Source organism: Onychostoma macrolepis, chromosome 18, assembly GCF_012432095.1.
Source record: "Onychostoma macrolepis isolate SWU-2019 chromosome 18, ASM1243209v1, whole genome shotgun sequence".
NCBI classification, from domain to species: Eukaryota; Metazoa; Chordata; class Actinopteri; order Cypriniformes; family Cyprinidae; genus Onychostoma; species Onychostoma macrolepis.
Window position 1 is genome coordinate 2,143,798 of NC_081172.1, and position 27,330 is coordinate 2,171,127.

The window sequence follows — 27,330 nt, forward strand, 5'->3', positions numbered from 1 at the left end:
GGAAGAGCACAGGTCCCGGAGCGCGCTGCGTGACGCGGCTCATCAGTGAGTGAGTGCGTGAAGAGATTCCTCCGCCTGCGGAACACTCCACGTGCAGCGTGACGTCGCAGGGATTCCCGCTCCTGAAACAGATGTTCAGAGATTGATATTCATGAGCAGATATAAACACGAGCGGATTTACCTCTTTTATTATTATTATTATTGTTTTTTTTATTAGTTAAAGTTCTTAATGATTGAATGACATTTTCAAAATCATCATTTATTTACAACTTGAAACAATATAAGGGATTATGACTGCTTGTGCTGATCATGTGATCTTTGCTGTTATTTCTGTTTTGCATGCAGTGTTTACTGTTATATATGTGACCCTGGACCACAAAACCAGTCATAAGTGTCAATAAGTGGACAATATTTGGCTGAGATACAACTATTTGAAAATCTGGAATCTGAGGGTGCAAAAAAATCTAAATATTGAGAAAATCACCTTTAAAGTTGTTCAAATGAAGTTCTTAGCAATGCCTATTACTGAAGTTTTGATATGTTTATGGTAGGAAATTCACTAAATATCTTCATGGAACATGATCTTTACGTAATATCCTAATGATTTTTGGCATAAAAGAAAAATTTATAATTTTGACCCATACAATGTATTTTTGGTTATTGCTACAAATATACCCCAGGGTCACACACACACACACACACACACACACACACATATATATATATATTAGTGCTGTCAAACGATTAATCGCATCCATAATAAAAGTTTGTTTACATAATATGTGTGTATATTGTGTATATTTATTATGTATACATAAATACACTCACATACATCTATACATTTTAAAAGTTATACATTATAAATTTATATTTATATAATTTATATTATATATAAATATATTTTATATGTAGATGTAACATTTTTCTTAAATATATACATGCATGTGTGTGTTTTTATATATACTGATCTACACAGTACACACACATTATGTAAACACATTTTTAAACACATTTGTCATTGCATGAGATAAAAACATGTTAAAGCGCGTGTCTGAATCTATGTCTGAAATGCTGCAGGATTTCAATTTCACTTTTCTTCATCCAGCGTACAAATCTACTAAGCATTTGTGTCACTGAAGAGTCAAAATCTGAACATGTGACAACTAGCCCCGGTCTTTCGTACACTAAGGCTGTTTTACTGTGTGTGTGTGTGTGTTGGTCAGCTGTCTTATTTCAGTCTTATTTCTCTCTCTCAGTTTCTGGCAGCTGATGGACCCGACCCAGATCTGCCCAGTATCGATGGGTTGAGTTGGACAGCTGCAGACTGAAGGAACAGTATTGATCTGCTCTCCGCTCGCTCCTCCTCCTCTGACCCGCTCCTGCTCTCCCTCCGGACCCTCTGACCGGCCGGACAATAGTTCTGCTCGGACTGCAGGTCAGGAAGAACAATGCATCTGTTTAGTGAATATCAGGAGAACAGAGCCCGAGTTCAGTTTCCCACAGTCAGAAAACACAGAGATAAACATCAGACTCACTACAGACTTCAACTCTGTTGTATTTATCCTATAATTGGTCAAGTTTTTTTTTTTTATGCCTTTCAGTTAATTTTAAATGGTGCTGCGTTAACATGAATTTGTAACATAAATATTGAAAATGTGAAAAAAAGTGAAAAATGCTTTTTAAATCTAGTCTTGTTTATATATTTATAGCATGACTTCCCAAAAGTCAATAAAAGTCCGAATATATAATGTAATTGTATTATAAATTGACACTTATATCTCAAAATAATTATGCATATAAATTACAATTATGATACAATGATTAATAAGACATATATATATATATATATATATGTATGTATGTATATATATTAGTGCTGTCAAATGATTCATCGTGATTAATCGCATCCAAAATAAAGGTTTTGTTTACATAATATATGTATGTGCTGTGTACTGTGTATATTTATATACTGTGTGTGTGTGTGTGTGTGTGTGTGTATATATATATATATATATATATATACACATACATAAGTATAATTAGAAATAATAAAATATAAAATAATGATCAGTAATTATAATAAAATAATAATAAATCCTTATTAATAATTGTCACAATAAAATTTAAGAAACCTTGCAATGAATAGTGTGACTGTGAATAAATTCTACAGTAGTTTAATAAACCTCAAACAGTTGTTATCCATCTCTGGTTTGCTGTGTCACCGTGATTCACATCTGAGTCGTGAGATGAACAGAGTTATCTGTATCTGGGGAAAAACATGTCATTTATTCCATTTCATTTTGGAAATAGCAACTGCTAATATGCTAATGCATGAGATCTGATCAATAAGGGATAAAATCAATAAGAGATTCTCACAACAGAGCGAAAGAAGATCCGGCATGTATTTTAGGACCCTTCTCACTGGACACTTTCCCACATCACCCCGCCCCTCGGGAGAAAGCCACACCCCTATGACCCCGGCAGTGTCCGAGAGGTTGAGTGAAATGGTCTGTGACCCTTCAGCTGACCTCTGCAGGACTGTGGGCATAAAGGGGGATGGGAGAGAAAAGAGAAGAGAAAAGGGGGAAACAACAGCATTGTCACTCACTCCTGTTGTAAACGGGCCCACAAACATCCTCTACTCTGCTCAGCTCTGAGGCTTCTACTACTTTAACATTATATTTGAGCATATATTTTATTGTATTTAACTCTATTATTTAGTGCAGAGTAAAGGTATAGTTCCAAAAGGTATATGTAGGCTATATCTGATTTATTAGTTCAATAAAGTATTATTTATGCCACAACACAGCACACGTTGTAAAGAAGTTTACAGCGATATTGCGCCCCCTTTTGGCAGAAATCAGCAGCGACGCGTCCGAGTTCCGCCTGCGCTGTTACTGCTGCCTAGTGGACGTTTAGAAAACTGCATCACGAGGCATATTAAATACACAACTGTACAATAATTATCATGAGAACACGGGGCTGTTTCATAAAACAAGTTTACCAAATAAGACAGGTTTATTTCAGCTAGTCTGACTTATTTTCAGTTTATTTGGTTCAAAATAAATCAGACTAACTGAAATAAACCTGGCTTATTTGCTAAACTCATTTAATGAAACAGGCCCCTGGTTTTCCATTTATTTGTAAATAAAATATATATTTTGTATGAATAAATATAAAATAAATATTCAATACTGTTTGTATAATAATATAAATTTATATTTATAAAGTTTTTCAATACCATTTTTATAAAATAAAAATAATATAAAAAATCCAAATAAACATAAAAATAAATGTTATTCAATACAATTTGTATAATAATAATAATAATAATAATAAATATAAATGCTACTCAATACCATTTGTATAATAGTACTAACCATAACAATAATATAAAATAAATATTATTTAACATCACTGTATAATAATAATAATAATAAGACCAATAAATAAAACAAATACAAAAATAAATCCCATTCATCTAAAAATAAAAATAATACATATAAAAATACAAATAAATATTAAAATGAATGCCATTCAATACCATTTGTATAATAATAATAATAAATATAAATGTTACTCAATACCATTTGTATAATAGTACTAACCATAACAATAATGTAAAAATAAATGTTATTCAACATCACTGTATAATAATAATAATAATACCAATAAATAAAACAAATACAAAAATAAATCCCATTCGTCTAAAAATAAAAATAATACATATAAAAATACAAATAAATATTAAAATGAATGCCATTCAATACCATTTGTATAATAATAATAATAAATATAAATGCTACTCAATACCATTTGTATAATAGTACTAACCATAACAATAATATAAAATAAATGTTATTTAACATCACTGTATAATAATAATAATAATAAGACCAATAAATAAAACAAATACAAAAATAAATCCCATTCGTCAAAAATAAAAATAATACATATAAAAATACAAATAAATATTAAAATGAATGCCATTCAATACCATTTGTATAATAATAATAATAATAATAATAATAATAATAATAATAATGTCAAATTAAAGTATGTACCTTCCAGAAGAGGATGCACTTGCCCAGCGGAGCGTTTCCTTTCTTTTTTTAAACATCTTCAGGCTTTTTCTACATTTAACTTTGCTGACTAGCACACGTTTCCTGTAAAATTTACTTTGAAACAATATGTATTATGACAACTGCTTTACTAATAACTCTTAAAGACTGTAACTGAAGACCACACAAACCTTAACGAAGACATCACATGGGAAGAGTCATTTTCATTTTATTCATTTTCCAAAAATATGCAGCCATAAAGATCGGCGTGACAATTAAAATCAGCACAATTTACAAGACACTTTTGCTCATAAATCTTTGATAGAAAATCCTTTCTGAAACTCACTCTCGTCAGTGCCAAAAACATTTGTAGAAATGCAGTGGACGTTCATATAATATTGTTATAATTAAACAACAGTATCGACGATAAAAGTGTTTCCTCATTAAAAGTCGCTCGTCAGCACACAGAATCGAATAGTTTTATAGTACAAATGAAGGCAAAGTTATTTAACAGTCCGATACGTTTCTTGCGAGACAAAATGTGCTTACTTTAAGCAATATTTAAGCTGTAAACATTTAGTAAATGATATAAAGCGATGATTTGTCACAATACAGCTGAGGTGATCTATACATAGTAAGACTTGAACCTTTTTGTTTTTAGAAAAGTGCTTCAACCTTCAAAAGCAGTACAAAAAAAGATTTTTTATAATCATATGGTTTTCAAAAGTGGGCTATCTGTAAACAAAAAAACATGTAAACAAAGTCAAAGTGAGAAAATGTCATGATTAAGAGCAATAGAGCGTTTGATCTGTACAAACAATGATGCCAGGATACATATGAATTTAAAAAAAAAAAAAAAAAAAAAAATCAAAAAAAAAAAAAAAAGGACATTATTTGTACAGACTGCCAAAAATATAATGGTCTCACATTGTGCATGCTGGGAAATCTCATCAGCCAAATAGTGCACATCCATAACGCGTGACTTAAAAGCTCATATTAGAAATACACGATTCCTTAATTATGCTCAAATGCATAGATATGATCAGATCTATAGATGTTTAGAAATCTTGTATGTAGAAACATACAGCTGTATGCAGGAGTACATTACAAAACGTTATTCTGTAAACATCAGAAACGTACAGATTTGTGATTTTATAACGGCGTGTTGGCCGGATTGTCCTCGTTTCCCGTAGAGCCGCTCGCACACGTGTGCCACCCGCTTTCAACACCTGACGGTCCGAATGCTGTTGCCATGGTTACGCTGTTGCTGTGGCAGCCGGAGTCTAATCCACCCCATCAAAGCCCTGAGCGTTTTCAATCGCCATGTGCAGCTTCTCACGGAGCTCCTCAAACGACTCGTACGAAGGGAGATCCAGACGGTTGAAGCTGATGGAGAGACACAGGACAAGTCATGAGCGAGACAGACAGGACAGGTGCAGAGCAGACACACAGACAGATCTCTCACCAGGTGTGCGCTCGGGGTAGTTTGTCCCTCGCGCCCCACTGTTCAATAGTGAACAACTGCGGCCCGTTGGATCCTGAGAAATCACAGAAACACAGAATGTCACTTTATCAAAAGCCATTAAATGAAGAAGCGAGCACGGACGTTAATATTAATGAGCGTCGTGAGTTGGGGGCGGGGCTTACCGTAGAGCTCAGCGAAGCCGTTCATCGGTACACGGGACGTTCCCGTCACAAACTGCAGCAAACGGATTCGCTTTTCTGCATCCATCAGCAACACCGTCTGAAGTACCATCAACAAATTCAAATCAATTCATTCTGTAAGTTGTGCTATAATACTGCAGTTACAGTGATTTTACCATGGTTTAGGGGTTTTAGGTACTTGCTATGTACAACACCACCACCTAATCATGGTAAAAATCACCTATGTACATCATAAGTAGGGCTGCTCAATTATAACAAAAGTCAGAATCACAATTATTTTGTTCAATACTGAAATCATGGTTATTTTGTGATTATTCACAAGTATTATATCACAATTACTCATAGACATTGAAAACATCATGTATTAAGTTTTTTTTTAAATGTCTGTTTGACAGTGGATATGCCTGAACATCAAATATAATTTGACTGGAAAAAAACAGAGCAGCTACAGAAAAATAGAATAGAATAATATTAACATTTACATAAATAATATTAAAAATAATCAATAAAAATAAATTAGATTAAAATAAATACCTCTGGATTTATATTAAACACACAAACACAGTGTGGCACAATAACTGCTTTATCTCGATTGTTTTTATGATCATTCAAAATTGTTATTAAAATTTGCCCAAAACAATCCTTAATCAGGGTAAAAATCACTGTAACGTGATTTTTTAGTGGTTTAGTACTACCTATAATTAGGGATGCTCAGGCCAGAATCACGATTAATTTGTTTAATGCTGTGATCAAAATTATTGCACGATTACCTATGTGTGTGTGTGTTAAAATTAAAACTAAAATAATAAATAAAATAAATTTGATTTTACAAAAAATAAATAAATAAATAAATAATGAATTAGGAGGAAATGTGTTGTTTTTATGCATTTCTACAGTCTATAAAAAAAAAAAAAAAAAAAATAAAGAGTATTGATGTAATGGAAAGGGGCACGCTGAATTTACAGCAAAAAAGACAAAACTGAATACAGCCAAATAACCGTATTGTGTCAATTTTCTTGTTTTTTATAATTGCTTAAAGCCAAAATTACAACTACAATTAAAATTAGATTTGAACATTTGGTTTTTAATAATAATACATGTCAGGAATCAAATCTGACCTTCCAGAACCAGATGATGACAGGGTGATTTTGGTTGTAGCCATTTTTATACTTGGTGTTTTCTCTCCAGTCGTTGACGTCCACGTCTCCTAAGCCACACATCAGCAGCTGAGGAACACAGAGAGGTCAGCAGTGTTCTGAGAGCTCGGATTAATAAAGTTACACACACACAGCGTAAAGCAGATGGTCTCACCTCCAGCTCGTTTTCATCAAAGATCTTGATCAGGTCCTGAGGAATCAGCTCATAGAAGCCCTGCAGATAAAACACAAGTCAGTGAAACTCTCAGCGGGCGGCAGTGACCCGAACCGACTGAACGAGGGTCTGTACCTCCTTGAAGGCCGTCATCTGTCTCTGGATCCGATCTACAAACCTCCACTGCATCACCAGACTGCAAAGAAACACCAGAGGAGATGGTATTATATCTTAAAGCCTGTCCCATGTGAAAAGCGTCTCTGTGATATTCATGTGTCAGATGTGTTGTGATTCGTCTGTGTGCCACTAGAGGGCGGTAAAACATACTGAATATACTCCTTTTTGTTGTTGTCATTGACCACAATATCAGCACCTCCTGGTTTCAGCTCATGCTGGTGCGTCTGTGGAAGAGATCAGAGCAATAATCACATCAAAAATACACAAATCATATCTTTAGGAAGTCTAGAGGACTTTATTTACAGGAATAGTTTCACCAAATGTATTAATTATTAATGACCTAAACATCAGTCTGTTCCTTACACAAAGCAAAGGTTGCATGGTGCGTATAGTGTGTACAGCAGAACAGCTCACCTGTCCAAAGAGCTCCTCGTCGATGGTGAACCTGAGGTCCAGATCTGTGGGGTCGTTCTCCAAGATCCATCGCAGGGAGTTGAAGTACTCGCTGTCCTGAAATAATGCGACCAAAAACAACAGGCTGACAAGTGTTTGATACCTAATGATGACTAAACTAAAGCTCCACGGGACATTAAGCACATCATTAGTGTCAACAGCACTCAAACCGTGTTAAAATATAACTTACCCTTCTTACTCATTACCCAGAAGCAATGACTTTTTTTGGAATGAAATACTACTATGCTGTACACACATACCATCTCGTATTTTTTTGTTATTGTTGTATTTTTTTCTTCATTTTTTTCAGCTTTCTTAAAGAAACTGTCTTTTTAAAAGTGCTTTCCTTTTAAGTTTAAATATAACAATTGATAAACAAATTAAAAACTATATGAAAAAAAAAGAAATAAATGTAAATATAAACATATATAAACAACAAGATATTTATATATAAACAAATAAAATAAATTATAAAAATGACAAATGTTAAAATATATATATATATACACACATACACACACAGTATAATAAATTAAATCAAAATAAATACGAGTGACTATATCGATGTAATGTACTTCTACAACCTACTGAACATTTATGAAGGGGCAAAAGCAAACCAATGTAAAGCACTGTTTACGGTCTACTTTTTTTTTTTTTAATTGCCACCTCGGTAAATTACATATTTAATTAAATGAGTTTACAGTTATTTATCATAATATAAACAGGGTATTTCATATTGAGTTAAATTAGATTAGAATCTAATTTTGTGTAAAAATGTCCATTTGAGGCACATTGCATTGTGAAATACAGCATCTCACACAGTCATTTACTGTACACTGAAATATTTGATAAATGCAGTAGATCCTCCAAGTACTGCATGCAAAAAAAATTGACTAAATATAAATATTATATACATACATATACACATATACATATTCACTTTGCACAGTATACATAGAAGTATTCAGCTATTTTGTAGGTAGTGTGGTAGTAAGTTATTTCTCTCCCTGAAAAAGCACTAAAGTGACATTTAGAGTTGATGCTGATTGGCTGAGGTGTGCCTGTCACTCACCACTGACTCCATATCCTGTAACGTGATTGGCTTCTGCAGCATCATCTTGTAGAAGGGCCGGATGAAGAATGCTGTGCAGACAAAATCATTTAAGAGTAAACGATGACAGAATTATCACTGTAGTTATATTTAGACATTTGTTGCCTTTAGTAAATCAGTCTGATTGCGTGCAGTGTGTCTGTAGATAAAGTCAAACACTGTGAATATGAGTTGTGGGTATTTATATTGGTCTTGACAGGTTACTCACCATCCAACAGCTTCCCGTGATAAACGGCCATTCCAGCCACCCGGCCAATGAACTTAAAATAGGACAGATGGTCCTCGTTACACAGACCTGAGTTGGGGTTGATCTGAAGTGTGTAGTTATCCCTGCAATATTCATACAGCATTTTTTAAAATCTATTTTCTAAAAGATTTTAGCATGTTCTTAGTAGGGCTGTCAAAATGGCTGAAAAACTAAATTCGATTTTGTACTTAAATATTATCAATATTCAAATTATATTTGAATTTAAAAGGCAATTTCAGTTAGGTGGAAAAAAGCTTTTGTCTTCTCTCTTGAGGGCGCATAGAGCAAAATATTACTAATGCACATTTCTTCAAAGCAATAAAATAACAAGACTATCTTTGAAAAAAGAGAGCTTAATGTTTAAAATAGTGTTTATAAACCATATATAATTAATTAGGTTGCTTAAACAATTAGAAACAAAACAGCATTATGTATGCATGTATAGTTTAATTCAAAGGACCGAAAACCAATCACAAATAGTACTTTTTTCATTTAAAAACATGAGATGCAGTGGGATGGGGGGAAAAAAAACGCCATAAAGTTTTGAGAAATGTTTTATAAAAGTTGAACTTATATTAATTTTACATGGCTTTCTAAACATGCGGCTCTTTTGTGTGAGACGCGAGTGCAACGGTGATAGATGTCCCTATAGAAAATGCAATAAATATGCGTTCTGTGTGAACGGCTTGGTTCCAGTTTTGCCATAAACATGATATTCTCCGCATTTATGTTCTCTTTTTACGCAATATTTTGATATTTCTAGTGGGTTCAACTGGATAGGCTAAAAAAAAGCATTAAAATGCAATGATACCTACATCGTCATGGCATCTCGTGCGCCACTAATAAGGCTGCCTGACTCACACCTAAAATTCGAATGCAACGTTTTTGCATTCAAATGTGGATTTATATTTTAAAATGAACGAATATTCGAAATTCGAATTCATTTTTGACAGCCCTAGTTCTTAGCCAGCACAACACACAAGAGTGTATTTAAAGACACGATTTGACTGAAGGAAATATAAAGCTGCATCACTCACGTGGCAGAATACTCAAACAGCCCATAATACGGGTTGAACATTTCCTTGGAGATCAGGAAAAACCATTCCCTGGCCACGCCCCCATAGTCCAGCCCCTTCTCCCCCTCAAACTCCACCCAGAGGCGGGCCTTTAGCAGGTCTGAGCGTTTGACGGACAGAATGCGCCGGTACGAGTCCTCCAGAACAGCATTACGTCTCACATTCAGCTCAAAGCGGTTCGGGATGTCAGCCTGGAGAACCAAGAAAATAATGATTTTGATTTCAGAGCTATTTATCCATCAGGATTTGATTGGATCATACACTTTAGATGATGAAATTATTAGTTAATATATTTTCCCAGCCCACACAGAAGAAAAGCGGATTCAGAGGCAAAAATAGTTTTTTTTATTAAATATTCTGAAAACCAACAATTTATGCCTTTAAAATAATGTGCACTGAAACCACTTGAAAAATAAGACCAGCAATTTTTATTAAAAATATAAATAGGACCACTTTTGATTTCATGTTGCCTTTGAAGTCATGAGAACAAGTCTATATGGCACTACTGAAAAAAGGTGAATATAACTGATAAACATTCAACAAACATTCACAATTCAACTAATTCAGCTGATTTATACCATCTTAAAACTACATTCAGTGTGATAACTGTGTGGTTTAGGAAAGACATAAGTCAGACTGTTAAATTATTATTAATAATATTAATAATAAAATTCAATAATAATACAATTCTTGTTTATTTATAACATTAATCAATTAGTAATATTTTGTACATGGACTTGAACAAACTGGGTAAAAATTCTGCTCTTCGATAAACCCCAAAGATCTGAATGGGACAGGAAAAAACAAAACGCTCGAGGAGGAGAGTGACATACTGGTTTCTTGAGTTTCTTGCGGAAGTACTCATACTTCTGTTTATAGTCTCTGGAGTAAGGCACGGCCTGAAATAAAGCAGAACACAATCATTTCACCAATAATCCATGAGCTCTTATCTGCTCGGATGTTGAGCGCTCCTGACCCGACAGAGATCATTCAACTCATCCTGGACAAATATAACCTCCCCTCCCCTTGTGACACGCACAAACCTTTTACAGGAAACCAATGGGAAGAAATGTACAGGGTTTCAGGCTCAGAATACTTTCAGAAACAAGATATGGCAAAGATCATTGTGTGTTTCAGCAGTCTCTCTCAATATGATCCATTAATGGCTGTTTCTGCCAGCTCGGTCTTCAATGCCAGACCGTACAAGACCTTTAACAGAAACAGAAAACCACTTACTGGACCAGTGATGGCTGAATTCTGTAGTCTTGGATCCTCCCACTGTGTGACTTTTGTGTCTAAAAAAAATTAATTAAATTAAATTAAAATTGGAATAAAAAACATGTTTTTTTATATATATATATATATTAGGGATGCAACGATTATAGATTTTGTTGGTACGATTATAGTTTGAGGAATAATCACGGTTTCACGATTATTATGATTATTATGCATTTATTCATTTCACAACATAAAATCACATAAACACTCTTTAGATATTAAAGTGTTATTTATTGCTGCCTTTTGAAACAGAAATAACACAGTAACCAATAATACAGCACAAAATAATAAGACTAAAGAAAAAAAAGTCCATCTCTCCTATTGGAATCAAAAAAGGTGACCTCTGCTCTGTAAACATCCACGTCAGTATTTCCCTTTTGAAAATAAATGTATTTGGTGTTTTCATTTCATTCTTTCTACATTTCTTTTGGACCTGAGGTACAGAACTTGGAAAGATGGTGAAAAATAAATTGACTTATGAATAATACTATAACAGGGATGATAAATCACAATATTAATTAAGTATTATTAATATAAGACTAATATTAACTTCATTTATCCCACAGAGGACACTGTTACTAATGAGGGTAATAAACTAAACTATTATTGTAATCAACTGTCATCTATACTTATTCATTTTAATAATCTTTATTCATAATCCTGAGAAAATCATGTCTATAATTTTGGTTTGTGAGATCGAGATCGAGCTGCCCACACAAACATTTAGGAGGACAGAAACGTGTTGTCAACTTTCATTAATAAAATAGCTTAGATACTGGATCGCTACATTATATTAATCAGCAAAGAGGGGGTAAAATGACTGTTTAAATAACTAAACTCAAATCTTCATTGTTTGTAGTGACGCGCAGATGCAGGTAGGCTAATTCACACACACTCGCTCTCGCTCTCTCACCGCACTATTTCATCTCTGAAGCGGGCAGAATGTTAGAGCTAACGAACTTCGTGTCAGGTGGTCCTTGCCTTCACGTCGTGCATTAAAATAGTTTATTGCACAGCGAAAACAGGTTGGCTAGCTGTGCATTATTCCTTATGTATTCGCTCTTTAACAGCAATTTTTACGGCAATATTTAAATGACGCCCTGGTCATTCTTGATGTACCCAAAATGGTCCCACACTATCGACTTCAGTCATTTCTCTGGTGGAAATAAAGGATCGCTGTTTGGTTCCTCTGTCATAGTTAATCTAGTAGCTTCTGTGTCTCTGATAAGCACGGCATTTTAAGCTGGTGCACCGCTAGTGTAACTTTGTTTTCGTTTTGCTCATGTTTCAACAGTTCCATTCCGTGCAACAGAAACACTCGGTGCGGAGCCTTTACGATTCATTAACCGTGACGTTTTAAAGCGCGGTTAATCGTAAAACCGGTAAATCGCTGCATCCCTAATATATATATATAGATTTTGTTGGTATATATATATATATATATATATATATATATATATATATATATATATATATATATATATATATATAAATATATAAATAAAAACAAAAAATGGTTATAAAGTTTTTGAAAAATATGACATAAACGCAAATAAACAATAATAATATCAATTTGTAAAATAAGTTAGAAATAACACATTTTTAGAATTTTTTTAAAAATGTAAATAAATAATGTATAAACAAATAACAATTAGTAAAACATAAATTGAAGAGTTATTAAAAATAAAAAAAGTTCATAAGCATAATATAAAATATTTGTAAAATATTATATTTAATAATAATAATAAAAATTGTACATATGGTTCCTAGAAGAATTGTACAGATTCCTAGAAGTTTTTTAGATTGGCATGGTTATGAATGTGATACTTACTGTGATCGATGTAGAAGATTCTGCCGTCACTATGTACTCGCTCCTCCCAACCAGGCTACAGGAGACAACACACACACACACACACACACCTTTTCACCCTCTGTCCTGAACAGCATGTCATTTAAATCATGACCTCATCATGTGATTATGACATCAGCGATGACATCACCCGTCTTACCGGCAGTGGGCCGAGGTCAGTGGGGTCGAGGGAGACTTTCCTCATGTGCACGGGAACCTTCAGCCGGGGGTCATCCTGTGACAGAACAGGAAACAGGATGGCAAACACAGGAAGTACATCTCAGCGTGAACAATGGTACAATCAAACCATGCACAGGAAAAGCAAAACAAACACTAGTCATATATCATGGCATCATGGCATGTCTTGTCTTACCCATGTGGTGGTCTTAGTGTTGTGGTCTATGAAGAAGGGGCGTCCATTCGGAGCGCTGCGCACCTCCCAGCCGGCCGGCATCAGGCCTGTGTGCTCCGACGAGTGAGCGAGTGCGTGCTGCGGGGACACATCCGGGGAGAGCAGCGGCGGAGCGTAGACTGTGGGGTTCACGGCTGCTGCTGCTGCTGCGGCCTCAGAGGGCGGCTGTATGAGCTGAAATACACAGGTCAAAGGTCAGGGGACTGAGGGATGAGCTGGAGAAATATTTGGTGGTATTCCACCACCAATTAGGACTGCATGATGGTTTAATGTCTGAAAATGAAGAAATTTAAGAAAACCACAAAAAGTTGGACTGTAAAATAAAATTATTTTGATGATGATGATTATTATTATAGTATGATTTTTCTTCAATATTCAAATTTTTTATTTTTTTTTTGCAGTGAAATATTACAATAGCAACATTTCTTATTTCATTTAATAATTTTTTTTAGTAATAGTAATAATAACAATAAAATAATAATTAAAAAAAATAATAATAATAATAATAATAATACTGATATATAAAGTCACAACATTTTTGGCCAAATTGTGGGCTGTACAAACAAGCACAGCAAACATATAGCTCAATGATAATAATAACAACAACAACAACAATAATAATGAAAAACTATTATTATTATTATTATTATTATCTTGGCTGAAAAATGTATGATTTATATATCAGTATGACTATATAATAATAATAATAATTAATATTATTAATAATAATTTGGCCCAAAATTTGATGATTTACAAATAATAATATTATTATTATATAGTCATATTGATATGTAAAATCACAAAATTTTGGGCCAAAGTGTGCAGTCCACAAATAAATAAATACATTTTGTTGTCGCTGTTGTTGTTGTTATTATTATTATATTGTGCAGCCCAAAACATTCATTGTTCAGCCCATAAAATTTTATATCACAACTTGTGATTTCACTTAAAAAAACAAACAAAAAAAACATTGTTATATGTTTTTTCTTCAAACCGTGCAGCACTACCCCAAACACTGATAGAGCTTTCTCTAGAGCAAGATCTTTTCAACCAGGACTGAGACGTACCTGAATGAGCGGTCGTGTCCAGGTTGTCATCCTGCTGTTGTGATTGACGTAATAAATTCTCCCTTTACTGTCCTGCTTCTCCTCCCATCCCGGGGGCAGCCCAGCAGACGTGGGTAATAACTACAGGAAAGAACAGAAGACGGCAAAGTGAGTAACAAAACAAAAATGCAGAGAGGGGTGATACGAGGAGAGCAAAAAACGGAAACAATCCATTACAGATCGTCCGTTTGGTTCATAAATAGCCATCAGTTAGCGGCTCGGCTCTCAAACACACTGTCCTCTGGGAGCAGATGTGAGCGGAGCTGCAGCTGAGGTGATGTATTGCGAGGTTCAGGGCATGCTGGGAAATCTGGGGCAGCTAAGATTACACATCATGTGCTGAGAGACTGAGAAAAACACTCCATATTCTGCTGAAACTAGAGCACACGGCGAGCGCTCGGTCTGGACTCAGACGGACGGATACAGTATATGTATGAATGCTTTAATGCTCTCACCACGGGGTGAACAGGATGCTCTTCCACCGTTAGGGTCTGTGCACTTCCTCTGCGGCTGCCGTGACCCTGCGGCTGATGAAAACACAAGACACACTCTGTTACTTATTGTTTACACTGTTACTGTAACACCAGCTTTAAATGTTACAATGTAACAAACTGCAACATATTCATGTTCCATTTCACAAAACGGAATGTTTTGGTTCTGGATGCTGATTGGTCGATACAGTGCTCTGCTAAAAATCACAAAACCGTGTATATCACTGCGCAGAACTCATAGAGGTCAACTATCAATGTTAAATTTAAATATCAGGTATACTAGTGGAAGGACAAACTTTGGCAATAAGTCACTTGAGGTTATGCTAAATTATGAATATAGTCATTGTGTCACTTCATGACTCATATGCATCAATCATAATTCTCCTGCACCTGTCACAAAAACATCAAGACACATTGTGATTTTTGTATTTATGGCTTAATGTGAGGAATAGTTACTATATATTGTCAATTTGTCACATATAAAATTGGGATCTTGCATAAATGTCTGCAAGAAGTCAGAAAATGTGAGTTGCTGTAGATCATCAGTGTGACTTTTCAAAGATTTTTCAATGTTTTTGAAAGAAAAAGCCTCTTCTGCTCACCAAGGCTGCATTTATTTGACCAAAAATACAGTAAAAATGTGAAATATTACAATTTAAAATTTAAAAAGTTTAAAAATAAAAAGTTCTCTCTATTTGAATATGTTTAAAAAGTAATGTATTTCTGTGATCAAAGCTGAATTTTCAGCATCATTACTCCAGTCTTCAGTGTCACATTATCCTTCAGAAATCATTCTAATATGCTGATTTGCTGCTCAAGAAACATTTCTGATTATTATCAATGTTGAAAACAGTTGTGCTGCTTCATATTTTTGTGGAAACTGTGATGCATTTCATTTTTCTGGATTCTTTGATGAATAGAAAGTTCACAAGAACAACATTTATTCGAACTAGAAATCTTTGCAACATTATAAATGTCTGTCACTGTTGATTAATTTAATGCCTTCTTACTGAATAAAAGTATTCATTTCTGTATTTGTGCTCTGATTCATGAGTGTGTGTGAGTGTGTGTGTGGACTGACCGTGAGGGATGTGCGTCTATCGTTTCCGGCCTGCAGTCTGTTGAACTCCTCACAGAATCCCGTGAACTCCATCGGGGAGTGGGGGGGCGGCGGCGAGCGCTCGCTGTGGCTGTTATAAAGCGTGGACTCATCTGCCGTTATGATCTCCCAGCTCTGCAAAACACACACACAGATGTGAAAGTGTGTCGTTTGTCCGGGAGTTTCGAAGAAATCGCAGAAGTAAATGTGTGTGTGTATGCGTGTGCGCGCGAGTACCTCAGGTGACTCTCTGCGGTCGTGGTTCTCGTTATGTTCAGATATTTGTCTGCGTGTGAGGAACGCCCGCTGGGATTCGCTGTGTGTATCCTGTCTCTGTTCATTGTCTCTTTGACTGTCCCTGTAAATTAGGACAAAACACACACACTTCAGTGCTCAAAATGACCCAGAATGTCTCATATGAAGCAGGTGAGGGAGCAGAGGAAGGAAACAAGTGGCCTTATCTATAACAGGATGATTGACTTCAGTAGAGATTTGTGTAGGGAGTAATGACCTGCTGATTGGTTCCTTAAAATCTATAGAAAACAATTTAGAGGCTCTAAATGATTTGTTTATACCCTGGTTATGAAAACTCCTGACCATTTTTTATGATTTTTAAAAAATAACCTTTATAATATAATACGGAGTGAAAGAAAAAATTAAAATAAATTAAAAATTAAATTAAAATAAATAATAAAATACAAACAAATAAAGATCAAATAAAATCAATCTAAATTAAATAAAAATAAATAAAATACTAAAAATAAAGACAAAATAAATATAAAAAAAACTAAAATAAACAAAACAAAATAAATAATAAAATAAATAAAATACTTGTAAAGTCTTAATGGCTTTTTGTTTCTCAGTCAAAGTGCAAAATATATATTTGATGTGCTAAAAACAGATTTAACAGCAATTATAGTAAACTAATTCAGATGGTCAGACATGACTCTAGCAACATTTTGAATATGAATGATTGTTTATTATTTAGTGCCATGCCAGTTACCACGGCTATATTCATGGCAAAAAAACAAAAAAACAAGTGAAAAATAGAATGAAAGAATTAATGAATAAATGAAAGAAAGAATAAATAAACAAATAAATAAACTATATAAAATAACAAATAAAAAATGAAAAGTTATAAAAGTTTTTTTTTTATTTTAAAATAAAATGTATTAAAAAAAAAGAAATTTCATATATTTACATGGCGTATTGGTCTTGTGTATGTTGCTGGTTTTGTGCATGCATGTTTTTAATGTTTGTTTAAAGTGGGTGATCATTACTGGATGGTGGGTCTGTGCCATTGGGTGGTCCTGCTCTCGTGGTTGACGTAGTAGGTTCGTCCAAGGTTGTCCTGCCTCTCCTCCCAACCAGGGGGCAGCGCAGGCAGCTGGTGAGGATGGTGAGGACTGCATAATTCATGAGGCTCCAAAAACTCCCAACCAGGCTACAAGACAAAAATCAGTATTAAAACACAGGGCTGCATGCAATTCTATGGGAAAATCATGTCTGTTTGTTTAATCTAAATGGTACTTTGCATGAAACGTTGGTAACAAATAGAATTTCACATAACAACCCCTCTGGAGCAGCCCGGAACGGAGTGACCAGGACAGTGCATTCAGGAACGATTAAGCTCTATTTAATCTAATGTTGGCAGCACTTCTGAGCGAGTTTTGGATGTCTGAAATCACGCCTGTATCTCTCATACAATGAGAACCCTGAAGGCGACACCAGCGTCAACACGGCACTCGTACAACCAGAGCGGCTGGAAAAGTACACAGTGACTCTGCTGGTTCTATATTAAAGTTCTTGTGTATAAATATAACACCTTCGTTTATGCACAAAACAAATGTCATTAGTTTCCTGAAGGCTTTGTTTCTTTTGTTTGGAAACCAAATGACACGCGATGCTAGATCAAAAAAAAAAGATGCATGGTCCGTGACAGAACATATCCTGTATCTCGAAATAACAAAAACAAAACTTCATTTTTATTGGTGTTTACCTCAAGCTTGGTTTGTTCAAGATCATTGCTAGGACTTTGATATGTGGTTGCAAAAGTGTTCTGAATGGTAACAGAGGCCTCGTTTACACTGCTGGTCTTGATGCTCAATTCCGATTTGTTGCCTATATCCGATTTTTTAGGTTGTCCGTTTACATGCCCTTTCAATTGTGCCCCATATCCGATTCATGTGTTTACACTTGCCATACTATCTGAAACATCCCACATGCGTTGTTGTTATTTAACGCCTGCACACGTGCTTCCTCCCGAGAATAATGTGACCTGTGCTGACAAAACGAGTCGAGCTAATTTGAAAAATGAGTTATTTTTATTTTCACATTCTCCATTAAAAGACCTTCAAAATGATGTATGATTTTTTGGAATCGGACAAAAAATGACTGCTAAACCCGTTTAAAGTCGATATAGAGTCAGCAAGGTTGATTATGAGAAAGATTAAAGTTTTCCTCCAGTTCTTTTCTTATTAATAATTAGGCTATTATATTAATAATCACAATATAGCTGTTTTTTATTTTATCTTCCTATTATAATTAAGAGCAGATGCAAAAAAAAAAAAAACATTATAGGAACAAATAGCCTAGAAAGAAACAAATAATGCATTACCTTTATCATTTTACATCTGAAAATCACTTCAGTGTGTTCATTACAAATAAATTGATTATTAAAACTGCAAAAGGAGTTAAATGAAGTGCTACGAGTGATTGCCTCTTGTATTTTAGGCTATTGATAGATAACATTGAGACAGACGGCCTACTGTAATGCACAAATCATATAAAATTACACATCAGATGTTTTTCCCCATCAGTTCCCCAAGCGTTCACTTAAGACAGAACAGATTATGTTAGCGGGAATACTGAAATACTGGAAATCTGTGTATTTATCGGGATCACGTGCCGTTATGCGTGCTCTTCAGATGACAGTCAGCGCGAGAAGCAAGCGGAGAAAAGGTAATCCTCTCAGAAAATATACAATTAAAGATACTTTTAGATGTTTAATTACTATTTAGAGCATTGGGATAGCTAAACGAGGGCTTAATGAACAAATTTTTTATATTTTTTACCTGTAGCTCAAAATAGCCCGTGCGCATTTACACTCATTTTGCCAGCATGGGTCCCATATAACATCATTAAACCGCGGAGAAGTACCAAATTACCACAGTTTTAATGACGTACAGAATGCGATGCCTCAGAAAATCCAATCTGCCTGTTTACATGACAGTCGCATTGGCACATATCCGATTTATTTCCACATATGAATGACTCAATTTAAATATTTTTGTCATTTTATTATATATATATATATATATATATATATATATATATATATATATATATATATATATATATATATATATATATATATATATATATATATATATATATATATATATATATATATATATATATAAAATTTCAGGTAATTATTTTATTTTAGGTTTCAATCTTTTATGATTTTAGTTTTAGTTAACTATAATAGCCCTGGCTCAAAATAAAACATAAAATAAAATAATCCTGACCTTAAAGGTAATATCTTTACGTAATATTATGTTTCCCAAGATGTGCAAAATGTATATTTCATGTACTAACAACAAATATAACTATAGTAATAGTGGTGTTTGAATAACTAAACTACATTCACGTTAAATTCAACAATAGAATCGAATACAAATAAATAAAGCTTCCACAAATATAAAATGTAACCAACAATCATAATTCCTGTTTTTCTCTTTAAGGACATATAAATCTGTCTATCATTCTGCTATGGAATAAACCCCGCAGCTCAAGGTCTCAATGTCTGAAAAGCTTTGTGAATAAGGCAGAATTGTGCTTAAAGAAACAAAGCACATCCCATTCAAGGACAGGCTACAACAGAAAGTGCAGATGGAGGAATAGAAAATGTTTTCATGGCCTCTCTATTCAACACAAATACCTTGTGTTGGAGGCGCTGCTGCAAACTACATCAGTAAAGATGCTTCTTACAAACAAATCAGACCAGATAAGCCACATTGAAACTAATGAAAATCATCAATTGTGCTTTATACGTACAGCCACGTTATATTGTGAATGTAGTCATAGCTGAACACAATGAGCAACGTCCTTCAGTCATTATATTATGCACCATACTGCAACTTTAACTCCTTCTAGTTCTTTAAGAGAACATTCTTTGATTCTAGAATTAAAATGCTGTGTTTGTCTCCAAAGCTTGTGTTTGTGTGCATTATTCTTACATCCAGATTCTCGTTTTGTTCGGCTGGGTCGTCCTCCGTGTCGCTGTTTTTGGGCAGGTATGTCATCTTCAGTCTCAGATGACCTTTCACCCTCGACTTGTGACTGTATCGAAAGAGTTAAACAAACACATCAACAAAAGACCTACATCAAATTACCAGAAACCACATCATTTTAAACAAAACTCCACCGAAGTGTATCAGAAGTGTTGATATGTACATGTTTGAAATGAAAACAGTTCAGTTACATGATGTCATAGCAGGTCAAAGGGCCTTTCAAAACAACAACAGAATTAAGTCAGTGAGCGATAGGTTAAAAACTGTCACGTTTGGGGAATAAAGCATGCAGGCAGTAAAAACTGCAGTAAAATCTCTAGTTAACCTTCTCGGGTGCAACAGGAAATCCTTGAAAGTGTACGGCCTTTCATTGTTGGGATTTTCTGTCTGTGGGTATAAAAAAAGATCAAAATATAAGTAGCAGTCTAAATAAATAATTTATTAAAAAAGCATGAATTTTGCTAAAATTTCAAATTAAACATTGTTCATTGCAAACAAATAGTCTACGAAGTGTCATGGATATTTTTAAGTCTTAATGTTTATGATCACTCAGCCAAGCAACAAAACACACACACACACACACACACACACACGTGTATATATATATATATAGACAGACTTTAATGTTCACAGTGACTAATAATGAGGTGCAACCGAGCAGCTCCAAAACCAGAATGCCATGTTAAAACGGGAGCTTCTCAGAAGACATGAGGTGGACCTTCTAAAAATTACAACTACATTTAACCTACATTATTGACAATACAAGTAAGCAGCTTCAACAAAACACACAATGAGCTCAACACACAAAATGTAATGCTGACAAATACTCACAGGGATCTGGTGCAGAGGAACGTCCACTTGTCCGAGGAAGTCGTCCCTCGTCTGCAGAGAATCAAGAAAACACAGAACACACCTGTCAGAGATTCTGACACAGAAACAACTGAATATAACGCATACAAAATGAACAAAACACAGTCTTACTGAGCTTGTCTGAGATCAGTCTCAAACAGAGACGCAACAATACTAAACTTCTCAGCCGATACGATAGCTGATTATTCAGAATGATAAATGCATTGTTAAGTGACATACTGTTCACAAGCGGTTTTATTTGACAACTTTCTTTAAGTTAAAATGCTGATTGAGAGATCACATGAGACATGATACATTTCAGTAAGTTGTACTGTATCTTTCAACATCTTCTGATGTTTATTTAGGTTTCCTTCGCACTATATCTTGTATTGTAAAAGGCATTTCTGATTTAAATTTTGTGATAAAATGTACAGGATTTGAAAGCTGAGGCTTAGTTTCTTATCAGACTTAAAGCACAAAGCTCTTTGCGATTATTGGATGAGAGGTGCGTTAAAAATAACGTTCTCTAGCAACCCGATATATCCGATATGGCCGATATATCGGTGCATCACTAGTCTCACTGTGTTTATCTGCTCATAGCATTCATGATTCTGAATCTAGTACCATTACATCTTTTGACTGGTATGTAAACATAGCAACCACCCAGAACACCCTAGCAACAACCTAGCAACCACAATAACCACCCAAAACACTCAAAAAACCACCCAGAACACCATAAAAAAAAAAGTAGTAAAAGAGTAAAAATAGAAACAAATAGAAACAAAAGCACAAGTGTCAGCGTGTCAGCGGTAGAATGTTCTGCAGGAACACATTCAGTCTTCTGAACATATTAACATGTTGCTGTCATTTTTTTTCTGTAATTGTTAGGGACTCATTATTATAATCTTTATTACATTTAATGCTCATAAATGAATCAACCATATATAATATCAATAATATATTTGTTTATTTATACAGCAACAAAACAATAGCTAAATTTAAAAGAACTCCACTAAATGTTTATATATTATATAGTCTATTCATTACAGGCAGGGTTGGCGAATTTGGTTCAAAAACATGTTCTGCAGGTTGAAAGTCTCTTCACATCTCGATAGCAATCACTAAGTTAAGTGGTCTAAATGTATTTATATATATTTATCTAATTTGTGGAAGGCGCAGGACCATAAAATGTTCATCCAATCATATTCCTCGGTCCGAGGACTGCGATAGGCTGGCGTTCCATTACGCTATTGCAGACCAAATGAGAATGAAAGGTGTTATTATTGTAATATTATGCATTTGTACTGTAACGTTTTCCCACCGGTGAATGAGACATGAGGTAATCTGACAGCGCTGACGCCGTCTCTCATCGAATCGCTGGGTACCCTCTACTCATGTGTTTTGGAGGAGGCGTGGCTTTGGAGACTGATTATGCAGGGAAGGTGGGATCTTATGCTCGCAAAGTTAACTTGATATTGCTAACCTCTCAGAAATCACCTACCCTGCCTTTAACACTGCTGCCGCTTCACAGAGATAAACAACTATCTTCTTCTGTGTTTTGTTCCTGTAGATGACAGCGCCATCTAGCGGATTGGCTGTGTGGTTGCAGAATGGCACACGGACACAAACACGAGACTGCAAAGCCGGTGTTGTGCATTTAGCTGAAGTTGTCACTGATTTACTATTTTGTTTGTGGGGGTGTATCGCCTTTTTTGCGTTTGGTTTGAATATCGTTACACCCCTAGTGTGTTATGAAGACGCTGACCTTATCTGAGACTGTCCAGTGCGTTCATTGTTTACAGAGATATAAATACACGTGTTATATATAAACAAGACTTTATAAAGGTAGACTTCCCCGTGGTCTATCCCTCAGACTGCCAGCGAGCTGCAAAAATAGAGAGAAGTTAAAAGTAGGCCGAGAGAGAAAGCGAAAACAAAGGGAGCACGAAAGAGAGAGAGTTTGTTTTTGGAACAAAATCATTCCCATCCTAAACCTTTTCCAGCTGCCGCTATTCATTTCAACGGCTGGCTTTCATACTGAGCTTAGAAGCATTTTAAATACATTTTATACCACGTTTTATATACACACTGTCATTACGCTAACTGAAACAATATGACAAGTTAAATACACGTCACCTAAATGAGGCGTAAAAGCCTTCGGTGTTTAAAACGCTGTCAGATGTTTCGTTTTATGGTAGTGAGGACAGAACGAAATAACGACTGACCTTACGCTAAAACGTGTCCATCTACATACAGTGTATGACTTTCTAGCATATGACTTGCTTGCTATCAAAGGGTCGCTCAGGTTTTTTACAGCACTTATAAAGTCATGATGATGACTAAAACACATATCTTCCCTGGTTCTTAAAACCAGCCTCACATATTCCTGTTTGTTCTGAATTCAGGTCAAACCACAAAGCGGTTCTGCCACTCCGCCGGGCCCCAGATGAGATGACAGACTCGCTCTTTGTGCCCCCATGTCAATGAAATGAAAGCGCGTTGGGAGAAAGCTCTGTTAGTGTCATCTTAATTATTATTGAGCTAGATATGACACAAGGTACTACATAATTACATCATTTATCTTAATAAAACTCTAATTAATTGTTTAATTTAATATGAAATTTTTAATGGCTATGAAGGTGTATTTAGCATTTTGTTTTATATATTATTTTTCCCTATAACAATTAGCCTTCTACCAAATACAAGTCAGTCCCCCTCTTTCAAATTGCACCTGCCAAAAATAGATAAAAAAATAAATAGAATTCATTAATAATATTATTATATTGTTAATTATTAATAATATTATTAGTTGTAGTAGTAATTTATGTATGTATTTTTTAATTAATTAATTTGTTTTTTGACTCAGCAAGAGGGACATTTCACATATGAGACCCTGGACCACAAAACCAGTCTTAAGTCGCTGGGGTATATTTGTAGCAATAGCCAAAAATACATTGTATGGGTCAAAATGATAGATTTTTTTTTAATGCCAAAAATCATTAGTATATTAAGTAAAGATCATATTCCATGAAGATATTTTGTAAATTTACTACTGTAAATATATCAAAACGTTGTTTTTGATTAGTAATATGCATTGCTAAGAACTTCATTTGGACAACTTTAAAGGCGATTTTCTCAATATTTAGATTTTTTTTGCACCCTCAGATTCCAGATTTTCAAATAGTTGTATCTCAGACAAATATTGTCCGATCATAACAAACCATACATCAATGGAAAGATTATTCAGTTTTCAGATGGTGTATAAATCTCAATTTCAAAACATTGACACTTAAGACTGGTTTTGCGGTCCAGGGTCACATATATAATTTCCCACATATATTATATATAAAAATAAAATACAATAAAAATGAAAAGAAAAATGAGATGGAAAATAAATAATGACATAAATGTTAATAATAAATTAATTATATATATAAAACATATCTTTAACAATCCTAGACCAAACTTCTGGAAAATTTTCGACTGAGGTGAAAGCTGTTAAGAAAAGTAAAAATTGTGACATGCATTAATAGTACTGCAGTATATTATAGTATAGCATAGACTAGTATAGAATTGCCAAAATGCTGGCAAAGTATGCAAGAGTATAGCAGGTATAGTAGCAGGTATACTACCATAAACTACAGCAAGTACACAACTTTATCCATGGTGAAACAAGGCAAAACGTTAGTGAGTCAAAAATGGAAAACTGTTGTCAAACTATCTGTATACGATCAGCCTCGTCTGCCCCAGTAATGAGAAGGAAAACAGTAAATGATGCCAAACGTTTGAAGAAACTTAATGAAGGAGGCTCAAAGTGAACCATTTTCTGCTACAAGAGGAGCGTGACTGCGGGTTTACTTCTGCAAAACACCTGACAAACATTTCCTCACGATCACATCACATCTAAATGCAACTGAACAAAGACTGTGCTCATTTCTGATCTTCCAGGAGATGTTTTACATGAATCAAAATGCAACAAACTCTGTCCTTTTAGTTTAAGATAAAAAAAAGACTATTTATTTTCTAAACGAATACATTATAGTGATGATTCGTGCACAAAAGAACAAGTACAAAGTACATAGTCTCCATCAAGCAGCTGTTACAGAGAGAGATCTAATTATTTTCATAAATTCATTAGGTTTTTCAAGCACTGTGGGAGGAGAGACGTCGCTGAAGAGATTACGAGTGCTGCGCTGTTGACTGATAAGAGCTAATCAAGCACAGAAAGTTCTGTGGAAAAACAACACATTCACACACTAACAAACCCCCGGCGCTCGTACACACAGACATCTGACAGCTCTTTAGGAGCGCAGCGGAGTACTGATTGCATTGACCTTTGGCGGAGGTCACAGAGTCATGTGTTAACCATTCCCGTCAGCGAGCACAAGGTGTGACAGTGTCCTTGAGCGGGAAACAGAAGAACCGTGATCTACAGTTGGACCCGAGACCCAGTCTGGACCTGCTCTATGCATTTCTACAGCAGAAAAGTCTGTTCGGTCATAGGCCTGGAGACAGGATTATTTTCAATTAAAAACAGCTTTCTGAACGCGAGCAAACAATAAACTTAAAATTATGTAGAGTAAGACAAAAAAAAGCAGTAAAGTATGGCAAAACAGCTAAAAATTAAGATGTAATATGACGTTATATTTCTTAATTTACTTTGTTCCAAAAAAAAAACAAAAAAAACTGTTTTATATGTTTATAATATTATATATATATATATATAATATTATAAACATATAAAACAGTTTTTTTCCCCGGAACAAAGTAAATTAAGAAATATATATATATATATATATATAAAAAAGGGGTGTGCGATATTGAAAAAAAATAAAAATAAATTATATCTCGATATTTTTTGGGATTTTTTCGATAACGATAATTAGACGATATTTTGCTGAGTGTGTTATTGTGCTGATATCTGACTACCGTGGACAGCTGCCGTTTTTAATATTCTTCATATTCTGTGTGGTCAGTTCACATCAGTGATAAAAATTAATCTTTTCATATAAGTTTAAATTCATTTTTACATTTTATGGGCAATTTTACCTTTAAAAAAGCCATTTCTTCCTAAAAGTGTGCATCTTTTGAATCAAATTGTTACATTATTCTAATTGACTGATTAAATAAGACATTTAGGCTGCTACCAAACAAATGAAACCAGTATCAACAAAATTAATCTTTGCAGAAGTTGCATCTGAAGTGGCATTTAGATGTATTTACACACTGTTTGATGCAGCTCACAGGGACATGGAGTGCTTTAACCTGCAGTTACAAATGCATGTTTTGATATTTTAAACATAAAACATTGAATACTGATATCTGAAATTATTTTAAAAATGAAAAGATACTTTAAATGTGAAATTAAAACCACCAGTAGGTGGCAGCAAGCCACTGTTAACAAGTGAGTCACTGCGACTGAACCGAATCATTTAAACGTTTGATTCATTCAGGAACGAAACAACATCGTCATGTTGCTCAGAGACGCAAAACAGTGCTGTAGCTGTGTTTGGAATTATTTGTTCATTGTTTATTCATGTTAGTTTACAGTGCATTAACTAATGTTAACAAACACAACTTGAGATTTTAATAATGCATTAGTAAATGCTGAAATTAACGTTAACTAAGATTAATAACTGCTGTATAAGTATTGTTCATTCTTAGTTAATGTTAACAAATGTTAACTTATAAACCTTATTATAAAGTGTTACCATATATTTTATGAAGTAAAAATAGCTGAGAAATTGCTATTAGTCAGTACAATAATTACTATTATTATTATTATTCTTAATAATAATAATAATAATAATATATTGATATTCTAGAGTTATAGTTAATATAAGTTAATCA

The 27,330-nt window shown here is 34.4% G+C and overlaps 1 protein-coding gene across 2 annotated transcripts in view; it reads right to left on the reverse strand.

The window, feature by feature from the left end:
- Window positions 1–4,248: 4,248 nt before the first annotated feature.
- Window positions 4,249–27,330, reverse strand: part of nedd4a (NEDD4 E3 ubiquitin protein ligase a) — a 36,608-nt gene continuing 13,526 nt past the window's right edge. For both annotated transcript variants that reach the window (XM_058751612.1, XM_058751611.1), the window contains 24 exons: window positions 21,463–21,513; window positions 20,957–21,018; window positions 20,578–20,680; window positions 17,617–17,780; window positions 16,574–16,694; window positions 16,319–16,471; window positions 15,202–15,273; window positions 14,708–14,827; window positions 13,602–13,814; window positions 13,389–13,463; window positions 13,211–13,265; window positions 11,338–11,396; window positions 10,935–11,000; window positions 10,063–10,292; window positions 8,987–9,108; window positions 8,740–8,810; window positions 7,629–7,724; window positions 7,365–7,438; window positions 7,173–7,233; window positions 7,038–7,097; window positions 6,845–6,952; window positions 5,709–5,805; window positions 5,527–5,599; window positions 4,249–5,447 (listed from right to left, as the gene is read on the reverse strand). In XM_058751612.1, coding sequence (XP_058607595.1) covers window positions 5,345–5,447; window positions 5,527–5,599; window positions 5,709–5,805; window positions 6,845–6,952; window positions 7,038–7,097; window positions 7,173–7,233; window positions 7,365–7,438; window positions 7,629–7,724; window positions 8,740–8,810; window positions 8,987–9,108; window positions 10,063–10,292; window positions 10,935–11,000; window positions 11,338–11,396; window positions 13,211–13,265; window positions 13,389–13,463; window positions 13,602–13,814; window positions 14,708–14,827; window positions 15,202–15,273; window positions 16,319–16,471; window positions 16,574–16,694; window positions 17,617–17,780; window positions 20,578–20,680; window positions 20,957–21,018; window positions 21,463–21,513 — 2,409 coding nt within the window. In that variant the 3' untranslated portion in view covers window positions 4,249–5,344. The remainder of the gene's footprint in view (window positions 5,448–5,526; window positions 5,600–5,708; window positions 5,806–6,844; window positions 6,953–7,037; window positions 7,098–7,172; window positions 7,234–7,364; window positions 7,439–7,628; window positions 7,725–8,739; window positions 8,811–8,986; window positions 9,109–10,062; window positions 10,293–10,934; window positions 11,001–11,337; window positions 11,397–13,210; window positions 13,266–13,388; window positions 13,464–13,601; window positions 13,815–14,707; window positions 14,828–15,201; window positions 15,274–16,318; window positions 16,472–16,573; window positions 16,695–17,616; window positions 17,781–20,577; window positions 20,681–20,956; window positions 21,019–21,462; window positions 21,514–27,330) is intronic.